Raw genomic sequence first — 23,145 nt, forward strand, 5'->3', positions numbered from 1 at the left:
AGATTTAGACTGGGGGAGGAGTATATTACTGGACTTCCTTTGTAACTTGTACCATGACTGGGGCAGAGATTGAGCCTAGCGCCCAGGCCAAGCCTGAAAAGAAGGCTGGGGAAGAGGTTATCGCTGGGGCTGAGAGAGAGAATGATGTCCCTCTGGTGGTCAGACCCAAGGTTAGGACCCAGGCAACTACTGGGGCAAGGCCCAAAACTGAGACCAAGTCTGTGCCTGGGGCAAGGCCCAAAACTGATGCCCAAGCAATGTCTGGGGCAAGGCCCAAAACTGAGGCCCAAGTAATGGGTGGTGCAAGACCCAAAACGGAGGCTCAAGGAATGGCAGGAGCTAGACCCAAAACTGATGCCAGGGCAGTAGGTGGTGCTCGTCCTAAAACTGATGCCAAGGCAATCCCTGGAACAAGGCCCAAGGATGAAGCTCAGGCATGGGCCCAGAGTGAATTTGGGACTGAAGCTGTGTCACAGGCAGAAGGGGTGTCCCAGACTAATGCCGTTGCCTGGCCACTGGCCACTGCTGAGTCTGGATCAGTTAATAAATCTAAGGGCCTGTCTATGGATAGAGAACTAGTTGATGTGGATGCTGAAACCTTTCCTGGCACCCAGGGTCAGAAAGGAATCCAGCCCTGGTTTGGACCAGGGGAGGAGACTAATATGGGGTCTTGGTGCTATTCCAGGCCCAGGGCCAGAGAGGAGGCCTCTAATGAGTCTGGGTTCTGGTCAGCAGATGAGACCTCTACAGTGTCTTCTTTCTGGGCTGGAGAAGAGACAAGTATCAGATCATGGCCCAGAGAAGACTCCAATACCAGGTCCAGGCACAGGGCTAAACATCAGACTAATCCCAGGTCCAGGCCCAGATCCAAGCAAGAAGCCTATGTTGATTCCTGGTCTGGATCTGAGGATGAGGCCGGCAACCTATTCTCCTTCTGGGCTGGAGAAAATACCAGTAACTTGTTCAGGCCCAGAGTCAGGGAGGAGGCAAATATCAGGTCCAAGCTCAGGACAAATAGAGAAGATTGTTTTGAATCTGAGTCTGAAGATGAGTTCTATAAGCAGTCCTGGGTGTTGCCTGGAGAAGAGGCCAATGGTAGATTCAGGTGCAGAGACAAAGAAGATCCTAATACCGCCTTGAAACCCAGGGCCCAGAAAGATGTTGATGGTGATAGGGTCAAACAAGAACCCAGGTTTGAGGAGGAAGTCATTATTGGGTCCTGGTTCTGGGCAGAAAAAGAGGCCAGTTTGGAGGGTGGAGCTTCAGCAATCTGTGAATCTGAGCCAGGAACTGAGGAGGGGGCCATTGGCGGATCCACGTACTGGGCTGAGGAAAAGTCCAGTTTGGGGGCTGTGGCCAGAGAAGAGGCCAAGCCAGAGTCTGAAGAAGAGGCCATATTTGGGTCTTGGTTCTGGGACAGAGATGAGGCCTGCTTTGACCTAAATCCCTGTCCTGTGTACAAGGTCAGTGATAGGTTCAGAGATGCAGCTGAGGAACTTAATGCATCCTCCAGGCCCCAAACCTGGGAAGAGGTCACTGTTGAATTCAAACCTGGTCTTTTTCATGGGGTTGGCTTCCGATCCACAAGCCCCTTTAGAATTCCTGAAGAGGCTTCTGAAATACTTGAGGCAAAGCCCAAGAACATGGAACTTAGCCCAGAAGGGGAAGAGCAGGAATCTTTGCTTCAGCCTAATCAGCCTGATCCTGCGTTCACATTTCAGTATGATCCTTCCTACCGGTCAGTCCGGGAAATTCGAGAGCATCTTAGGGCCAGGGAGAGTGCAGAGTCTGAGGGTTGGTCCTGCAGCTGCATACAATGTGAGCTGAAAATTGGTTCTGAAGAGTTTGAAGAACTCCTTTTATTAATGGACAAAATTAGGGATCCTTTTATTCATGAAATATCTAAAATTGCAATGGGTATGAGAAGTGCTTCTCAGTTTACCCGAGATTTCATTCGAGATTCAGGTGTTGTCTCACTTATTGAAACCTTGCTTAATTATCCATCCTCTAGAGTTAGGACAAGTTTTTTGGAAAATATGATTCACATGGCTCCACCTTATCCAAATCTAAACATGATTGAGACATTCATATGTCAAGTGTGTGAAGAAACCCTTGCACATAGTGTGGATTCCCTTGAGCAGCTAACTGGAATAAGGATGCTTAGACACCTCACTATGACTATTGACTATCACACACTGATTGCCAACTATATGTCCGGGTTTCTCTCCTTATTAACCACAGCCAATGCGAGAACAAAGTTTCATGTTCTGAAAATGCTGTTGAATTTGTCTGAAAATCCTGCTGTGGCAAAAAAACTATTCAGTGCCAAAGCTCTTTCAATATTTGTGGGTCTCTTTAACATAGAAGAGACAAATGATAATATTCAAATTGTTATTAAAATGTTTCAGAATATCAGTAACATTATAAAAAGTGGAAAGATGTCCTTAATTGACGATGATTTCAGTCTTGAGCCGCTTATTTCTGCATTTCGTGAATTTGAGGAGTTAGCTAAGCAACTACAAGCCCAAATAGACAATCAAAATGATCCTGAGGTGGGACAACAAAGTTAATATGATTAACCACCCGCCGCTGATCAGCCTTATGTTCCCAAAGAGCCCTGAGTAGTGCTTTGGTGTTCACGGTCTGTTTTTTTGTTGTAACTTACATTTTTTAATGCTTATGTTAACTTCGTCAAACTCTTGTTTTGAGCTGGATCATTTTGTGGATGCCAAATGAATATCAAAACTGAAAACACATTTGTTGATATTTTTGTCTTGCTGTCCAGATTGCGATATTTTTCAGTATTAAGCTTTCAGTGAACTGTGTCACCTAAGTAAGCTACCCTGCTATTTGTTGTTTAAATATATGGTTCTCTATTTGAGTCTGTGTTTTCAATAAAGTTCTATGTTTAAATTGGCATAAGTGACCCTTCTTCAGTTTAAGAACCATGTATAGATACATCGTGTGCACTTACAAACATAGGTAATTATTAGTATGAGAAACATGCGCTCATTAGAAAATTCTGTTCTTGAGCTAAGAAGGGAGAGATTATTGTGGGCTCTGATACTTGAGGAATGCTTCCGAGAAGAGGGACCCATTTAAATTGGTCAAGATAGAACAAATTTGTCAGGATAGGAGAGCAAGACAAGTTGCCGACCTGCTTGCCCAATTATGAGCCTTCCCAACAAGCAACCTAAAATTAATACTTCTTATAGGACCCATTTAAATTACCATCTTAGCCCTGGGTAAGATAACACAAATCATTAGATTGCTCTTGGAAGTGGGCAGTGGTGGTTTGAAGAAAAGTGTGTAATTGAATAATCTGTTTTGGTAGCATGGATGAACCCAGTCTGCCTAAAACAAGTAAAAGGAGTTTGATGAGAAATGCAGTTAGAAAGTTGAGAAGAGGCCAGTTTGGGGAACAGAGTAAGTCAAATCTGCATATTTAACAATTCAAAGTAAGGTGTTACTTCAATGCTACCTAAACGCTGAAAGAGTAGGATAGCACAATTAAATGGAATGGGGAATATGATTTCCTTTATATGCCTAGACAAAGGAAAGTGTTAAGGAAATACCATGCAGCCGTTGAAATGATTATGTATGGATAGGTTTATTGACACAAAAGGACATTATTTTATATTTGCTGAAACAGAACGTGACATGTATGGAAAATTAGATTCCATTTTTAAAACATCTGTAAATGTACACAATTCCTATGCAATTTCAATATGAATTTCTAAACATTTCACAGTCTGGAATAAAATATATACCATGTTAAAAAAAAATGCTTAGAGACAGGCGTTGGGGAGATAACAAACATTAATAAGACAAATTAAAATATTAATATGCTTACATTTTGTGTTTTGAGTTATAGATGAGCATGCTGGAAAGGACAATTATATAAATGAATAAACTATAAGTGTTAAAATATGGTTAGAGATAATATCATTTAGCAAAGTTGTAAATGAATGAGCTATCAGAAAGACTAGCTTTTCATAAAATGTTTTAAAGACAAAAATTAAAATTGGCCGGGAACAGTGGCTCATACCTGTAATCCCAGCCCTTTGGGAGGCCGAAACGGGAGGACTGCTTGAGCTCAGGAATTCAAGGCCAGCCTGGGCAACATATTGACGCCTTGTCTCTACTAAAAATACAAAAAGTTAGCCCAGCATGGCAGCACGTGCTTGTAGTCCTAGCTACTCAGGAGGCTGAGGTGGGAGAATCACTTGAGCCTAAGAAGTTGAGGCTGCAGTGAGTCATGATCACACCACTGCACTCCAGCATGGGTGATGTGAGTGAGACCTTGTCTAAAAAAAAATAAAGTAAAATTACCAAGGGTGGGCCAGGCACGGTGGCTCACGCCTGTAATCCCAGCACTTTGGGAGGCTGAGGTGGGCAGATCACTTGAGGTCAGGAGTTCGAGACCAGCCTGGGCAACATAGCGAAATGCTGTCTCTACTAAAAACACAAAAACTTAGCTGAGCATGGTGGTGTGCACCTGTAATCCCAGCTACTGGGGAGGCTGAGGCAGGAGAGTCGCTTGAGCCTGGGGGGCAGAGGTTGCAGTGAGCTGAGGTCGCACCACTGCACTCCAGCCTGGGTGAGAGAGCAGAACTCCGTCTCAAAAAAAAAAAAAAAAAAAAATTACCAAGGGTGTTAAGTTTAATATTAGTCTGTTCATGGTACAAAAATGGCACCTTTTTCACATAATTATTACCGTAAAAAACATAACATTTCCTTTTGAGGTGACAACAGAGTTCTGGAGCTAGACAGTGGTGATGGTTGTACAACATTGATAATGTACTGGGTTGTATACTTTAAAATGCTTTAAATGGCAAATTTTATGTTATGTGTATTTTGCCATGATAATTTAAAAAATGACCACACCATACCTTCAGTCAGGAGAATTGGAAAAGACAGGGATATATGTTGGTTTGGAGAGGAAATTCAGACTTAGGAGAAATATCAAATGTTTTATTTTTAGACATGACAAATTTTTTTTTTTGTCTCAGAATGCTCTAAATTTTCAAAGGTAAAATTACAACTCATGTAAATGTAAAAAGAATATGTGAAAGATTTTTCAACACAATTAATGAACAACTGCTAGGATTAAGAAAACAGTTGGGCCGGGCGCGGTGGCTCAAGCCTGTAATCCCAGCACTTTGGGAGGCCGAGACGGGCGGATCACGAGGTCAGGAGATCGAGACCATCCTGGCTAACACGGTGAAACCCCGTCTCTACTAAAAATACAAAAAAAAAAAAAACTAGCCGGGCGCGGTGGCGGGCGCCTGTAGTCCCAGCTACTCGGGAGGCTGAGGCAGGAGAATGGCCTAAACCCGGGAGGCGGAGCTTGCAGTGAGCTGAGATCCGGCCACTGCACTCCAGCCTGGGTGACAGAGCAAGACTCCGTCTCAAAAAAAAAAAAAAAAGAAAAGAAAACAGTTGAAGGGTATATGTGTATATACAATATACACAATATGAAGATATAAACAAAACATTGAATTTTATAAACACATAGGAAATTAATAAATGTTAGAATAACACTGCCAGGTTAAATGCAAAACTAGTTAATATCTTACAGGGCAATAAATTGTAATATTTAAGGTTATCTATTGCACTGGACATAAATCATTTACATATCTATTGAATAAAATATATACATGTTAACATCAGTGTCTACAGAGTTGAAAAATAGGTAAATCAATAGACATCCCAGCACTGCCCTGAAATGACATCCAGTAACTAATGGTGACTTTACCTAAGTTTTGTATAATTTTTCTGACAGTGCAACATGCTTTTTTTTCCCCACCTGATCCTAGTTTGGTAAGGTACATGGAAGTGACAGTTTTGCCTCCCTTTGCAAACCATAAGTTTTAACAGGGATCATCCTAGTGGTGCAAATTGGAGTTTGAATTTTGTTTTGCTTACTACCATGTTTCAAGACAGATCCTCTGTGTGTTTTAGTATGTCGCTTGAGTCGTATACAATATATTAAAAATCACTTCATTTCCCAAATCCTCATCGAATGTTCCTCGCCAGCCAAGTGGTCCTCCAGAGCAAAGCCCAGCCTTCCTTCCAGCTGTCTGGCCAAGGAGCTTCAGTGTCTTCTAGTAAGCACCCCAGAGGCAGAAGACTGTCATCGGTGGTAGGGGACTGCGGCGAACAAGCGGACTGCGCAGTCACGTGGGGCTGACGGTGGGTCATGTGACCAGGCTCTGGATTTGGCCTGCGGAGAGGAGTGTTTTCTTACACCCAGAAAGGACCTGAAAGGCGGAAGACACCTGTGCTCCGCAGAGCAGAACGTGGGAGGAACGGAGGCATATTAAGGTAGGTAGGTGTCTTTCCATGCTGCATCAGCCTGAAAACTAATTTCTCAGGCGACCGGAACTACAGCATTTGTTGGTGAAGGAAACAATCCCTCAGCCAACCGCGAGCGTCTTAGCTGATCTGTCTTTTGTTCAGGAGCTCAAGAAGCAAAGAGTCTACCTGCCTGACTCATTCATGGAAAGGAGCAGCGGTTGCTATTGGAGGAAGTGGGTGCAAGGACGGCAGATGCCATCCCTAAGAGGTGGTGACTGAGACTAGATGCGGGTGCAGGTAATGCCTCGGATCTGCCTGCTCCCTCCTGCCTTTTGAACACCCTTATCCCCTCATCCCAAGGCTCCCAGCCCAGTGAGTGCCCTGTGTTTGTATGTGTGGGTGGGGGAGGTGGGCATATGGATGGAGTTGGCTTCAGGGAAGCCCAGAGCGGGGAAATGGTGAAGTGACAATTCGTGAACATCTGTGGTGCTGGATCAGGAAAGGCAGGGGTGGGGATGGGAACCATGGGCTACGCATCCGCACTCATTCTACTCTGTGTCTTCTTACTGGCAGTATTCAGGCAGTGGGGATGGCTGATATCAGCTCAAAACTGGCAGAGGGTGGAGGAGGGCAGGAGAAGGGAACACATACATCTGCCTTTTACTGCAAGGCTCCAGCTGACTGGGGATGCAAGAGAGGAATGAACCTCAATCCTGGCAGTTCTAGGAAAAGGAGGAGAAGACATAGACTCGAGGAGAGGAAACCTAGATGCTGTGGGCCCTTCACCTAGGATTTCTCATTAGGATACTCCAAGCTTCTCGACCCCCAACGGGATTCCTGGATCTCAGCCCCATGCAGCAGAATCTCATTCCCATTGAGGGACACAAAGTGGGTTGCTGCTCCATGTGACACTCTCTCTCCCTGCTGTGTTGGGCCTCAGAGGAGGGTCTTTCTGGGGAGCACCTACAGAAACTGCTTCATGGATAGTCTCCTAAGTTCCCCTCTGCATACCCTTTGCCCTCTTGTGTTGTGATCTCTGCTCATTCCTTAGGATGTGTTTCTTTGGTCCCATCACAGGTAGCAACCCCATGGTAAGTCCTTGTCCTCTTTCACATTGAGTATCCTCCTTTCCCCCTGCCCCATGCATCCACTGGGTACCAAGTGAAAGAAAGTGGTTCCTCTACCCACAGTACTTCTGGCACAGAATATGTGGATTTTTCACACCAAGCAATTCTCCTATTCTTTGAGGACACCAGTTAGGTATCCTACAGTTTAATTCAATTCTAACACTACCCAGAGTTAGTGCAGACTTCTCTGGTTAAGGGCTCATTCCCATAAGACTGCCCTCCCCCACTTCAGACAGCAATCACAAGTAATGGATCTCCACGTTACCCACACTTCTGTCTGACTTAGCTCCCAGTTGGGAGTTCCCACAACCCCCTCCTCAGGTTCAATAATTTGCTATGAGGTCCCACTGAACTCAGGGAAACTCTACTCCCTATTACTGGTTCATAAAGAATATAAATTAAAAGTCAGATGAAGAGGTACATTATGGCAAGGTCCAGAAGGGTCCCAAATGCTGAAGCTGCCATCCATGTGGATTTGGTGTACACCACCTTCCCAGAATATGAATGAGTTCACCAACCTGGAACCTCTCAGACATTTGGGGTTTTTATAGAGGTTTCATTACATAGGCGTGATTGATGAAATCATTGACCATTGGTGATTAGCTCAATCTTCAGCCCCTCTCTTCTCCTTGGAGGTCAAGGGGTGAGGCTGAGTTCCAACCCTCTAATCATGCCTTGATCTTTCTGGTGACCATCCATATCTTGAAGCTATCTAGTAGCCCTCACCCACCAGTCATCTCGGAGCATAAAAAAAGACACCTATCACTCCAGAGATTCCAAGGGTCTTATTGTCAAGAGCTTGAGACTAAAGCCACATGTAACAAAAGATGCTTCTGTTATCCCTATCAGGAAATAGCTAGGGTTCTAGGAGATCTATGCCAGGAATATGGGACAAAAATTTATGGTTACCAAAGGCTGGAAAGGGTATTGGGGATGGGGTATAAAAAGGAGTTGGTTAATGGGTACAAAAACACAGTTAGAAGGAATATGATCTAGTATTCAGTAGCTCAATAGGGTGCCTATAGTTCACAATAATTATTATGTATTTCAGTGTAATTAGAAGAATAGATTTGGAGTGTTCTCAGTGCAACAAAATGATAAATATTTGAGGTGATGTGTATCTCAATTACATTACACATTGTATGTTTATATCAAAATATAATTTATACCCAATAAATATGTACAAATATTACATATCCATATAAATTAAAAATTTTTTTAAATTTAAAAAATAACTCATTTCAAATTTCAATCAAAATAAAAAAGATCAAATGCTTATTTCTTCATATATCACAATACATACAAAGTCAGTGTAAGAAAGTGTTGCTAGGAAGAAATTACTTTTTCTAATCCCACTCCTATTCTTATGTTTATACCAAGTTTATAGAGTTGAAACTATGTTGTTCTACTACTTTAGGCCCTCCTGTTTAGACTTAAAATCTAGGATAGATACAAGGCATATGGGGCAAAATCATAGGTAGGGATTAGTCCCCTACATCCTCATCTCCTACCCTCTCCTATTATTTTCTTCTCTTTACTCACCAGAATTCTGATAATATAAATACTGGGGCCAGCATTCAGCTTATGGTTTTCTACTCAAGCTGTCTTGTCTCTTGTCTCTGTGTTTTTTCGAGTATGTCAACAGAGAAGACTTCAAGTATGGTATAGTATAATAGAGAATATAGCTGATCTTTAGCCCTAGTTTCTGACACAGAGCTTCAAAAAACCTTGGGATTTCCTGTGTGACAGGAGTATCTTTGTTATGCTAACGAAGTGACTTATGGTGGGCCCCTAGATAGCTTCAGGATGGGGACTGGTCACCAGAAGGACCAACCATATGATTAAAGGGTTGGAACTTTGGGCCAGCTCAACCTTCAGGGAAGGTAGTGGGGCTAGGTATTAAGTTCAGTCACATAACCAATGGTTTAATCAATCTTGCCTGCGTAATAAAACCTCAGTGAAAACTTTGAACTTCAGGGCTAAGTGGAGCTTCTTGGTTAGTGAACATATTGTTCTCTAGGTAGGGTGATATTTCCTGACTCCACAAGGAGAGGGTATGGAAGCTTTGTGTCCAGGATCCTTTCAGACCTTGTCCTGTGTGTATCCTTAAATGAAACTGTAATAATAAGAATAGCACTTTTCGTGAGTTCTGTGAGTTGTTTCAGTTAATTATGAAACCTCATAATGTCATGGGAACTCCTGAATTTATAAGTGGTCAGTCAGAAGGATAGGTGGCTTCCTGAGAATTGGGGCTGGTATCTGATCTAAAGCGGGGGCAGCATTGTTGGGGATTGTGCCCTTAAACCTGTAGAGTCCAATGCTAACTCCAAGTAGGTGGTTTCAAATATTTGATGTCAGAACAACAGTGTAATTTTCCCTAGTTTTGGCAGCCACACCTAGATTAATATATGTAAAGCTTACCTTTGCTGTATATTCTGCATCAACAAGTTAAAATAAAGGAGGCAGACCCAACAGCGTATTATGGGTGAAAAAAGCAGTCTGTTTTTGTGACATGTACCTGTAATTTAGATAATTTTTTAAATTATCTATGTATCTATTTATCTATATCTATCTATGTGTCTGTCTGTCTAATCTACCTATACATCTATCCTGTCATCTTTTTTTTTCTTATCACAGCTCCCTTAGCCTAGAATTCCTGTTGTGGGTATTGCATTTATATTTGGAAAACTTCAAATTGTGACCTGATTAAATACTTCTGTGCCCCAAATGTACTCCAAAGCAGATACTTAAACAGTTTATGCCTGTAGAATTTTTCCATCTCAGCCAAAGAGCAGGGTGACTGGGGGGTGGGGTGTGTGTGTGTGTGTGTGTGTGTGTGTGTGTGTGTGTGTATCCAAGCAAGATGATGATTGCCTTTGTTCTGACTTGTAGAGGGTAGAATCCTTCCTCAATTCTTTTTCTGGGGTGTAATTGAAATAAAAAATTCATCATTCACTCAGGCCTCTTGTTCCTTCTCCCTTTTTTGATAAATATTATGGGCTACTTTATGTAATAGAGGCTACTTCAGATGTCACCTGGCCTAAAATGTTGTGTGGGGATAATATCAGAGTGAATTTTTCATCTGTCTAGTCTGGACTTTTAGCAGCCACTAATTATCAACTCTGCCCCCCAATTTCAAAAGAGCAACCTTCAATGGGATGTAATCTATAAACTACCACCAGATTTTCTATCAAGGCTTTCAAGACCTTGCACCCTTTAATACAAGTCTGCCTTTCTATCTCCATCTCTCATAACATTCTTCCAAGTGAAGGCCAGGACTAGAATGAAATAAAGAAAGAAGCTCTCACTCTCAAGTGCCTCACACTACTCCAGGCCTTGCCCCACTTTGCCTGCAGTCAAGCCACACTGGAAAATCTGTTGTTTTCCCAACTGTACTATGTGCTTTACTACTTGTATGCCTTTCCACATGCTGTCCCTTCAATCTTCAATGTTCTTACCCTTTTTCTCTCTACGGCAAACATCCTTTTGGGCTCAGTTCAAATGCCAGGGCCTTTTTGAAGTCTGATACCTCCTCACCCTTATTCCTTGCACCTTGGTAGGAAGTAATTCCTCCATCATTTGTACTTACGCAATATTTGCCACTTGTTTCTTTTCTTTTCCTTTTTTTTTTTTTTTGTTTTTTGTTTTTTTTTATTTGAGATGGAGTCTCACCTTGTCACCCAGGCTGGAGTGCAGTGGCATGATCTCGGCTCACTGCAACCTCCGTCTCCCAAGCTCAAGTGATCCTCCTGCCTCAGCCCCCCTGGTAGCTGGGATTACAGGCACACACCACCATGCCCAGCTAATTTTTGTATTTTTAGCGGACACAGGGTTTCGCCATGTTGGCCAGGCTGGTCTCAAACTCCTGACCTCAGGTGATCCACCCGCCTTGGCCACCCAAAGTGCTGGGATTACAGACATGAGCCACTGCGCCCAGCCCATTTGTTTCTTTATACCGTGCATCAGAGTCTTTTTTTTTTTTTAATGAATAACGTAGAACTAGTGTTGAGGAACAGGTAGCATAGAGAAAGAAGCTTGGACTCTGGAAGTGTGATTCAAACCCCAGTCTGTCTGACTGCAAAGCCTGAATGTTTACTACTTAATATTGTGTTAATATTAAGATTTGTTGGGTGATTTCTATGTGCCAGGGTACTCTACTAAGGGCTCTAAATGTATTCACTTATTTAATCCTCAAAACAAGCTTATGAGGTAGGTGCTGCTATTGTTTCCATTCTATATATGAAACTGAGGCACACATTGGTTAAGTAGCTTAGCCAACCTCATATAGTTTCCATTCTATATAAGGAAGCTGAGGCACACATTGGTTAAGTAGCTTAGCCAACCTGACTGAGTCGGTTAGCAGAGGAGGTGACATTCCCACCTTTGTGGTTTGAATCTGGAGCTGATGTGCATTCCTTCTATGCTATGTCTATATTCCTCCAGTGCCAATTATCACTAAAAGCTTCCATAATCATCGTAACTGTTTTTTACAATCAGATCTTCTGTTCCTCAAAGCTTGTAGCAAAGTATTTATCATAAAGAAATTAAACCTGAATATTGTTAGACCTCCTGTCCCTTATCCTTTTTTCCCTGTTTATCAGCCTATTCCACCCTTTCCTTCCCTCCCAACCCAATGTCCATCACACTACATTATTTTTACTACACTCCTACCTCATCCTCTGGTTCCTGGCTCCACTGTCCTGGAAAAATCCCAACTCTGGATAAATCTCAAGCATCTACGACTTTCTATACTTGTATTGTTTAGTGCACCTAGGAAAGTTAATCATATTGTTCTAACTGTCAACACTGTAAATGTGTCTTTCTCAGTATCAGTACAGTCCCCTGAATTGAAAGCAAGTAACCTTTGATATCTTTATAATCTGGATATTTCACAAGAGTGCACCTTCACACGATGATTCTCTGAATTGAAACTAGGTTTCTGTATTATCTCAAGTATTTAATGTACCTCTGGACCTCCTAGATAAGTCAGAGTTTGGCTTCTGCCTGAAGCTTTCCTTTTTAATCTGGAGCAGAAGCCAAACAGTTGTCAGACCTCTAGCAATCATTAGGACAAGTGTTGATAACTTCTGGCTTTTCTTTCCTGGGAAACATGAGTTCTGCCACTATAGATGTAGATGCTCACTGATGGACACAAGTCAGGAATTCTTACTCATTGAAGAGCTGTTTTGTGCCTGAGCACATCTCGGATTGTTCCATTTTCATATAACAAGGAATTCAACTAAAACTAACTTAATAAGGAAATTAATTATCCAAAGACTGTAAGTACTGAAGTAGGGCAGCCTTGATGGTTGTTTATTCAGCAAAGGACTCAGCTTTTTTCCATCTCTTTCTTCTGCCATTCACAATATCAACTTCCGTCCTAAGGCTGATAGCTTGATGGCTACAACAATTTCAGGAGGTAAGCAACTTCCTGAGGAAGAAGAAAAGACAATCTTTTCTGATGAGTTTTTCTTATGAATGAGGACACTTTCCTCAGAAGTCCATCTGTAACCTTCCCCTAATGTCTCATTGAGTGGAATTTGATCAATGCCTCTTCCTAAACAAGAGAGTACCAAGCAGATAGATTATCCCAAAGAGACTCACTCCTGGAAATGGAATTAGCCTCTCTGTGACATGTGACTAAAAGGAGGAGAGAGTCAGTAACCTGCAGTGGCAACTATGCAAAAATGGCATCCTTTTAGTAAAGGGTTATGGTAAGCCACATAGAATATACAAAGCACTGAGGCTACAGCACAAAAAGCACAGTGACACTGACTTAGCAATTATGACCTTTAAAAACCATGTACTTCTCATCTATTCTTTCCTGCTTTCTCTAACCCACCTCATGATAGGAATAGATCAGAAATTTTAAAAGAACTAGAAAGACCTGATATTGCATGTGGTGCAGGATATCAAATAGTTTTCTCAGTATACACAGTAATACTGTAAAGTAGTTAATGCCAGCTCCCTTTTAAGGATGAAGAAACTGGGTCATAAAGACGTTAAGTACCTTTGCTAAAGTTACACAAATAGTGACAAAGTCTGTATTTAGACTTTGGACTGTCTGGCTCTGAAATCTGGGTACTCCCAACTCTTCTATACAAACTTCCTTTCGAATGTACTCCCAGGACTCAGAAACTGGTTACTCTAGTCTAAGCAAGCACTTAACAATCATTAGGCAGTTAATGTAAGCTATAGATTCTAATAGTATCATGCACTGCCTCTTGATGGTGGTGGTAGTGGTAGTGACGTAGACAACTTTTCTCTCCTAGCATTAAGTTACAGTTCCTCAGACTTCATTACCAAGAATATATATATTTTTTAATTTTTAAAGTTTTTTTGTAGAAACAAGGTCTCACTGTATTGCCCAGGCCAGTCTTGAATTCCTGGGCTCAAGCGACCCTCCCACCTTGGCCTCCCAAAGTGCTGGAATCACAGGCATGAGCCATTGTGCATGGCCATTACCAGGAATTTTGATTCAGGAGCTCTAAATTCTAATTTACACTGCACTTTACAAATTTTGGGGCTGAGATGTCAGGTTCAGGGAGCCCCATACATTTCCTGTACCTGGGAGTGAAAAGAGCTAATATTTATGGAGCAGCTGGGTTTTCCAGGGCAACCTAATTCCCAGGTGTGATGTTCAGCAGAAAAGAAGCAGACAAAAGCAATGTGCACTGCCGTTTTTTTTGTTTTGTTTTGTTTTTTGTTTTTTTTTTTTAATAGAGATGGGGTCTTGCTATGTTGTCTAGGCTGCTGTTGAGCTCCCGGACTTAAGCGATCCTCCCACCTTGGACTCCCAAAGTACTGAGATTACAGGTGTGAGCCACCACACCCAGCCCATTTAAAATTTTTTATTTTTTATTTTGCACTGCTGTTTAGCTTCCCTGTTAAAACCCATAGCCAGACTTCCAGTTTCAGTTCCAACATATAAGAACTTGTAAGTCATTGCTCCTGTACTTACAACCAGAAAAAAATCTGAACAAACAGAATCAACAACATTTCTTAGATTTTTCAAAGAACTGAGGCATAGGGCAATTGACTGTCCCAAATTCTGAAGGCAAATCCAGAGAGTCACAACCTATTTCTTCTTTCATAGAACAGAAACTGCTAGAGATATAAATAGGTAAGAGCACGTAAATGTAATATTGATGAATTGCTGGAGACTGAGTGTGGAATAATATGAGAGTGAGAAACCCCTGAGGATTTACAGTCAGGGAGGTCCCCACACTTTTGTAGGCATTACTTCCAAGAACCCCACCATATTCTTGCAGTGAAGAACCCAAAATTATCTCCTCATGGCCCCTGCAGTGGGAAGGGAACTATACTTTTGTGAAATACACCCAGAGCCGCCTTCATTTTTTTTTAAAGCCTATTCTGCAGTGGAAAAGACTTTATCAGAGCCTTATCTCAGCTGAGGGAAAGGCATTTCTCCAATTTCAGCCCCCTTTAGGTTTCTAGTCTCATGTAAGGGAGAGAAAGGAGCTAAAATAAAACTCTTATGAAAATCAAAGCCCAGGGACACAGGCCCACAAAAGACTGAAACAAGGTCTCACTCTTTCAATTAATCATAATATTATAGAACACTTCCTCTCCTCTGCACTTCACCACCATGCTAACAAGGCTCTAGTATAATAATAGTGTATAACAGTGAATAACAGCTAAAAGAGCTGCAAAATGTAAACTCTCCTTGAGAAGAATATTTAGGGAAATGCTAGAAATAAAAAAAATACTGTAACAGAGCCCAGGCACAGAGGCTTACGCCTGTAATCCCAACACTTTGGGAGGCTGAGGTGGGTGGATCACCTGAGGTCAGGAGTTCAAGACCAGGCTGGCCAACATGGAGAAACCCTGTCTCTACTAAAAGTACAAAAATTAGCTGGGCATGGTGGCAGGTGCCTGTAATCCCAGCTACTCAGGAGGCTGAGGCAAGAGAATCGCTTGAACCCCAGAGGCAGAGGTTGCAGTGAGCCGAGATCGTGTCACTGCACTCCAGCAAATGAAGAATGCCTTTGATGGGATTATCAGTAGACTAGACACAGTTGAGGAAAGACTCAGTAAGCTTGAGTAGCAGTCCCCAACCTTTTTGGCACCAGGGGCAGGTTTCGTGGAAGACAATTTTTCCACAGACTGGGGGTGAGGGGCATGGTTTCCAGATGATTGAAGTGCATTACATGTATTATGCACTTTATTTCTATTATTATTACATTGTAATAGATAATGAAATAATTGTACAACTCACCATAATGTAGAATCACTGGGAGCCTGGAGCTTGTTTTTGTAAAGCTAGATGGTCCCATCTTGGGGTGATGGGAGGCAGTGACAGATCATCAGGCATTAGATTCTCATAAGGAGTGTGCAACCTAGATCCTTCGCATGTGCAGTTCACAATATGGTTTGTGCTCCTATGAGAATCTAATGCCGTAGCTGATCTTCCAGAAGGCGGAGCTCAGGTGGTAATGCAAGTGATGGGGAGTGGCTGTATATACAGATGAAGGTTTACTGGCTAGCCCACCACTCACCTCCTGCTGTGTGACCCAGTTCCTAACAGGCCATGGACTGGTCCTGGTCCGTGGCCTGGGGGCTGGGGACTCCTGAGCTTCAGGATAGGTCAATAGTGTAAACCAAAAAGTATGTAAGACATGTCTCAATTGATTTAGAAGTTTATTTTGCCAAGGTGAAGGACATTCCCAGAAGAAAAGAGCACGGAATCACAGAAACAGTCTGCGGTCTGTGTCTTTATCCAAAGATAATTTTGAGGGCTTCAATATTTAAATGGGAACAGCAGGCTAGAGGGGAAAGAGGGAGGGTACAGTAATCCACATGATGCAAGGGAAAAAGAGCAGAAATGGGAATAGTCAATTCTGTATTCCTCTGGCTCACAGTAAACTAGCACTTTACATAAGATAAGGGAAAATATGTAGTATCTACCTGTGGAGATGTTTAACCTTTTATCTGTAGCTATCTGCTTAGGAACAAAAAGAAAGGTATTTTATTGCATGACTCAGCTTTCAGCTTAATATTTTCCTTTTGGCATAGTGAATCGGGGTCCTGCGTTTTTATTTTCTTTTCACAATAGAAACTTCCAAATTGAAATGAAAAAAGAACTGAACATTGAAGCACTGTGGGATGATTTCAAAAAGTATAACATATGCATAGTTGGAATACTAGAAAGAAAATTTGGAGCAGAAGAAATATTTCAAATAATAACAGCTGAGAATTTTCTAAAATCAGTGACAAACATCAAACCACAGATCCAGGAATTTTAGAAAATACCAAGCAGGATAAATACCAAAAAAATCCACACCGGGGTGTTACCAGTGGAAGGTATCCAGGTTACTGACAGTGAATCCATACAGGTCTGCAGCAAACTCAATTCTTGCCTGCTCAGAAGAAAGAATTCGACTAAGGGGCAGAAAGCAGAAAAAGAGACTGAGGCAAATTTCAGAGCAGGAGTGGAAGTTTATTTAAAAAGGGCTTCAGGGGCCGGGCGCGGTGGCTCACGCCTATAATCCCAGCACTTTGGGAGGCGGAGGCAGGCAGATCACAAGGTCAGGAGTTTGAGACCAGCCTGACCAACATGGTGAAACCCTGTCTCTACTAAAAATATAAATAAAAAATAAATAAATAAAAAACAGCTGGGCATGGTGGCACATGCCTGCAATCCTAGCTACTCAGGAGGCTGAGGCAGGAGAATCACTTGAACCCGGGAAGCGGAGGTTGCAGTAAGCCGAGATCACGCCACTGCACTCCAGCCTGGGCAACAGAGTAAGACTCCGACTCCAAAAAAAAAAAAAAAAGAAAAAAGAAAGAAAAAAAATAAAGGCTTCAGAACAGGAAAGAAAGGGAAGTACGCTTGGAAGAGACCCAAGCGGGCAACTTGAAGGAAAAGCGCACTGTTTTAACTTTGATCCTAGGATTTTATAGGCTGGCCCCTTTCCCATGATTCTTCTGTTAGTGTGGGCTGCCCGCATGCGAGGTGCCCTCCTTACCCTTGGGAAGTGAGCATGCACAGTGTGTTTAGAAGGTTGTATGCATGCCCATCTGAGGCTTTCTTCCCTTTTCCAGTGGAGTGCTCCCAGAAGGTCATACTCTGTCATTCTCTCTCTTAATGCATATGCCTGGGAAATTGCTTCTCCCTGGTGTCTGCATTCAATTAACACTTTAGTACAATAGGTGTGGACTATCAGGAAATGGCCTCTCCCTCATGCCAGCTGCCAACTTATTACTTTTAAAGAGGCAATGGGATAATTGCAGAACCATCACCTGACATTCCTAGTGGGTGGGGGGAGAGCCCTCTCTTGCCCTGCTCATGCCTAACTACCTGTAACATTCCCCCCTCAAGAGCCCAAGACCCCAAGACCCCAAATCTTTGGGGAAGAATGGACAAAAGTCAGTCTTCTGTAACTGCTTTCCACTGACAAATGGATAGTGGTGGTTCAGTGGGTCTTGGCATTTTGCTAGCTGTCAGGTCAGGAAGGTCATTCCATGGGTTGGTGAAAGCAGTATCTAGCCAGGTCCGAGGGAGTCGGGGCAGGATTTTGCCTCCTTCCTGTCCCACTGATGAGCAGTCTTGGGGTCCCCTGTAGAAGGGTGTCTCTTGAATATTGAGAGGATGATATCCTTCACTGAAGATCATCTGGAGCTTGATGACCCATCCTTTTTGTTTCTTCTGAGCTGCATCAAGAGATCACTGGTTGGTTTACAGGAATAAGCAGGGTTAGTCCAAAATGCAGACAAAAACTTAAAAACAACTGATGAGACTAGATTCTAATAGTAGGTATATAATAATTTTTGAAAAATATTTTTCTCTCTCCAGTCCTCATGTTTTTTTGTTTTTGTTTTTGTTTTTTTTAAATTATGATAGGATTGATTTGTTTGGAAAGTAAACTTTAGTCTTATTTATACTTAGCCTGATTATTTGCATAAAGCCCAGCAAGAATAATCATTTTTTCACATAGGCTTTTAAAATTTGCTTTGATGGAACTCTGTTCCATAAGTAATCTCAGACAAGACTTTTTAAAGCTGAGCTCACCCATGGGTTTGTACCTTCAAATACTTATGAGTTGAGTAAATTTCTCTTTTTTTGAGGTTCCAAAATAACTTGGGGCTCCTAGGCTTGTCAGAAAATGACATTCTTTACATACCACAGGTCAGGAACACTGTACAGGGACTGTGTAGACAAGGTATGAGGCCAGTTTTCCCAAACGACTTTTATTGGCTCTATAAGTCAAGCTTGATTCCTTAGATGAAGACATGTCATTCCAGTCAAAGACTTGGTAAAACAACCAGTTTCTCCCATTGCCCTGTTGCAAAAGAAAGCATTCTTATTGCACTTACGCAAATAACTATATTGCCATAAGTTAAGAATACTCACAAATTGGTTGGGTGCAGTGGCTCATGCCTGTAATCCCAGCACTTTGGGAGGCTGAGGCGGGAGCATCACCTGAGGTCAAGAGTTCGAGAGCAGCCTGACCAATATGGTGAAACCCCGTCTCTACTAAAAATACAAAAAAATTAGCTGGCCATGGTGGCAGGCGCCTGTAATCCCAGCTACTCAGGAGGCTGAGACAGGAGAATTGCTTGAATTTGGGAGGCAGAGGTTGCAGTGAGCCAAGATCACACCACTGCACTCCAGCCTGGGCAACAAAGAGCGAAACTCCATCTAAAAAAAAAAAACTCACAAATTGTTTTCAAATTCTGGAAAAATCAGGTAGAGAGAAAGGAATAGGCTCCAAATTTTCTTCACAGGAGTATTCTTTACTCAATTGTTAAAAGCTGTAAATAACTCAAAAGTTTTCTTGAATCTGAAAAACAAAGGATCAGCAACATTTTAAGCAAAATGTTAAAAAAAAAAAAAAAAAAGGATGACTTTAGTCTTTTACTAGTTTTGTCCATTCAGTTAACCCCTGTTCTGCTTGATATTCATGGAACATTTCAGCTCTCCATGAAAGTCCTGAAAAATATTTTTTCCTTTATTTTAATGTCACTTTCTTTTTCTTTTTTTTTTTTTTTTGAGACGGAGTCTTGCTCTGTCGCCCAGGCTGGGGTGCAGTGGCCGGATCTCAGCTCACTGCAAGCTCCGCCTCCCGGGTTTACGCCATTCTCCTGCCTCAGCCTCCTGAGTAGCTGGGACTACAGGCGCCCGCCACCTCGCCCGGCTAGTTTTTTGTATTTTTTAGTAGAGATGGGGTTTCACCGTGTTAGCCAGGATGGTCTCGATCTCCTGACCTCGTGATCCACCCGTCTCGGCCTCCCAAAGTGCTGGGATTACAGGCTTGAGCCACCGCGCCCGGCCTTTAATGTCACTTTCACTCACGTCCGTGTGAAAAGACCACCAAACAGGCTTTGTGTGAGCAACAAGGCTGTTTATTTCACCTGGGTGCAAGCGGGCTGAGTCCCAAAAGAGAGTCAGTGAAGGGAGATGGGGTGGAGCCGTTTTATAGGATTTGGGTAGGTAAAGGAAAATTACAGTCAAAGGGGGTTATTCTCTGGCTGGCAGGGGTGGGGGTTACAAGGTGCTCAGTGGGGGAGCTTTTGAGCCAGGATGAGCCAGGAGAAGGAATTTCACAAGGTAATGTCATCAGTTCAGGCGGGGACTGGCCATTTTCACTTCTTTTGTGGTGGAATGTCATCAGTTAAGGCAGGAACAGGCCATTTTCACTTCTTTTGTGATTCTTCAGTTACTTCAGGCCATCTGGATGTATCCCTGCAGGTCACAGGGGATTTGATGGCTTAGCTTGGGCTCAGAGGCCTGACAGTCACAATCACCAAAGTTACCAGAAACTTGCATTCAGGAACACCTGTCCGTTCTATAGCTGATTATAAAACACCATTTAAAGAGGATCAAAACAAGACAACAAGCCGGGCGCTCTGGCTCACGCCTGAAATCCCAGCACTTTGGGAGGCAGAGGCAGGCGGATCACAAGGTCAGGAGTTTGAGACCAGCCTGGCCAATATGGTGAAAATCTGTCTCTACTAAAAATACAAAAATTAGCTGGGCATGGTGGCAGATGCCTGTAGTCCCAGGTACTCGGGAGACTGAGGCAGCAGAATCACTTGAACCCGGGAGGCAGAGGTTGCAGTGAGCCGAGATTGTGCTAATGCACTCCAGCCTGGGCAACAGAGTGAGACTCTGTCTCAAAAAAAAAAAAAAAAAAAAAAAGACAACAATTATCTGTGGATGACGAAAAGTCCTAGGGCAGCCACAGTTACAGACACATTGACAAGGAAATTTCTTACCTCTGTGGCACACAAGAATTTTACATAACAGTTCTAATTATTAATGATACCCACTAAGTTATATCAGAGTCTCATAATTTTGGAATACATATTAATGACATATTTATGCAAATACAGCCCAAAGAAAGCCAAATACAATTTCATATTTGACAATGCTTCCTAATACCAAATAAGCCAACTATGTCATTTTGGACTTTAGAGGACCTAAAGTCCAAAATCTAAAACATTAATTAGGTCAGAAATAGACATAATTTATAATTTAATTTTGGAAAGTTTGTCAATTATCAAAGATTTTAAACACTTGATATTATAAAATAAAATCCCAGGTCACCATAAGTCATTCACTTAGCCAACCTGTAGTTCATTTGAAAGGCAAACAAAAGTCTTTCATTATTTTTAATATTACACGAAAATCTTGTTCAAGAGAGAAAGCTAAATTTCACCTTTGCATTAGTGTCAAATCGAATTCTTAATAAAATGTTATAGACAATCTATCTAATTTTAATGTCTGACCATAAGGTAAGATTCTCATAAACCTTTTATAACACTTTACAACTTTTGTTAAAGAGCAGATCAGGGCTCCAAGAAAACTCTGTTATGCTTTTATTCCAATGTTCAACTTATGGAAAAACTGTATAATACCCCTTTAACTTTAGTCAATATATTTACACACAGAATCTCTTTTTTTATTATTTTTATTTTTATTTTTTGAGATGGTGTCTCACTCTGTCGCCCAGGCTGGAGTGCAGTGGTGCGATCTCAGCTCACTGCAAGCTCCACCTCCTGAGTTCAAGCAATTCTCTGCCTCAGCCTCCCAAGTAGCTGGGACTACAGGCGCTCCCCACCATGCCTGGCTAATATTTTTTTGTATTTTTTGTAGAGATGGGGTTTCACCATGTTAGCCAGGATGGTCTCGATCTCCTGACCTCGTCATCCACCCGCCTTGGCCTCCCAAGGTGCTGGAGTTACAGACGTGAGCCACCGCGCCCGGCTGAATCTCTTTTGCAATATATTTTTCACAAACTTTCCAAAACTTGTTCAAACCTTCAGATGTTTCCTATCTAACTTAAAATAATCCTTTAACCCTCTAAACTAGGCAAGAAATCCACATTCCCATTCCTTCTTGTAATCTTTTACCAAATGCACATTGTACTTTCTTTGCACACCTTGCATGTAAAACTGTTTCTTCAGTAGTTTCAAATACATGTTACACTGTTGATTCTTAGCAACTTTTGGTGAAAAACCTGGTTAGTAAGCTATTTTAATTATGTACTAGCCTAGGACACCATACAGAAGTGCAGATAAGGTCTGACTCTTTCCAGCATAGCTAGGGATATGGCTAACTCCACATTTTGTTAGACCTTATCTAGTGGTAAAGCAGGCAAGTTGAACAATTTTCAAAAGCAAAAGAAGCAGTTTATGACCTTAAAGCATTTAGCAAACCTAATGTCTGACTTGCATAATTTAGACCAAATGGCTAAATTTTTGAAGATATTTTTATTTTACCAATAATCCTAAAACTGTCTTTATTTCCCAAAGATTATTTAGATCATATGAACTAAAAGGCATTACACTTTACATTTTCTGACAATATTTAAGCAATTATTTTTTAACACCAATTAATTAGAGCTCTTTTATATAAACATCACACACGACACATATAAATACATAGAAGATTCAGTAGTTGTAAGATTTTTCATTTGCCACTTTTTGTTTCTTAATTGGATTATCGGCTTCAGGGTGGAGCCTTTGGGAGAACAGAGTGGAGAAAGCATGCAGTTTCCAGAGCCTAATAAGAAGATACAGCTGGAAGGCAAAAATGGATCCCCAAAATTAAGGGTCCCATCATTACAGTGGATCCTGGATCCCCAAAAGAGAAATGCTATGGAGCAAGACAGTACAATGATTTTACCATACATTTCATTGCAAAGTGATCCAATGCCAGTCAGCCCATTCCCCGTGGGAGTCTTATCTCTCCGTGGGGGGTGGGGATGTTGCCATACCTTCCCGGTGGCCAAGAGCATGCTTCTCTGATCCAAACGTGCAAGTATTCCTCCATAACTGCCATTAGCCATCCATATATTTCCTACCTGGTTATTACCAAAGTTCTTTCATAATGTGAAGTAATTTCTGAAACTCCCAAAAGTGAAAAACAGGTAACGCAATGCAAACAGAACAGAGCCTTAGATTTTAAGAGGGATCTATCCACTTTCAGTTCCTGGGGTTACATGAGGAAACCAGAGGTTTTTCCCAAAATGGGGTCTGTGGCACCTCCTCTGTTTTTCCCAAGGAGTCCAAGCCGTTAGAAATTATCTTAGGTCCTTTCATGTGTACATCAAGAGTGGCAAGAACACAAAATAAGAAAACCAATTCAGTTGACTGAGAACAAAAAACCTTTTTTTCTTCAGAAAAATAAGATTCAAGAAGAGAAAAAAACAAGGCCTTTTAAATATATGTATAGCTTGGACATCTGCTTTTA

At 41.9% G+C, this 23,145-nt stretch overlaps 3 protein-coding genes across 5 annotated transcripts in view; all 3 read left to right on the forward strand.

Annotated features, from left to right (window-relative positions):
* GPRASP3 (G protein-coupled receptor associated sorting protein family member 3) overlaps window positions 1-23,145 on the forward strand; it is an 88,773-nt gene that overhangs the window by 48,889 nt on the left and 16,739 nt on the right. The window contains exons 1-2 of one of the 3 annotated variants that reach the window (XM_050775950.1): window positions 6,250-6,327; window positions 6,463-6,597. The exons of 1 other annotated variant lie outside the window; for it this stretch is intronic. The gene's annotated coding sequence lies outside the window, so the exon portion shown is untranslated. Of the gene's footprint in view, window positions 1-6,249; window positions 6,328-6,462; window positions 6,598-23,145 lie in introns of those variants that run through there. One more of the 3 variants, XM_050775951.1, reaches the window with a different exon arrangement.
* Window positions 54-2,919, forward strand: GPRASP2 (G protein-coupled receptor associated sorting protein 2). The gene has a single exon (XM_050775919.1). It carries the CDS (start codon window positions 54-56, stop codon window positions 2,568-2,570), a length of 2,517 nt encoding a protein of 838 aa, XP_050631876.1. The 3' UTR covers window positions 2,571-2,919.
* Window positions 6,500-23,145, forward strand: part of LOC126946025 (ras-related protein Rab-40A-like) — a 203,883-nt gene continuing 187,237 nt past the window's right edge. Inside the window, exon 1 of the mRNA XM_050776008.1 lies at window positions 6,500-6,597. The gene's annotated coding sequence lies outside the window, so the exon portion shown is untranslated. The remainder of the gene's footprint in view (window positions 6,598-23,145) is intronic.

This window comes from Macaca thibetana, chromosome X, assembly GCF_024542745.1.
Source record: "Macaca thibetana thibetana isolate TM-01 chromosome X, ASM2454274v1, whole genome shotgun sequence".
In the NCBI taxonomy this organism is placed as follows: Eukaryota; Metazoa; Chordata; class Mammalia; order Primates; family Cercopithecidae; genus Macaca; species Macaca thibetana.

Excerpts from the sequence above, each read along its gene's own strand:
- GPRASP2 (XM_050775919.1), top strand. The coding sequence starts at position 54 with ATGACTGGGGCAGAGATTGAGCCTAGCGCCCAGGCCAAGCCTGAAAAG.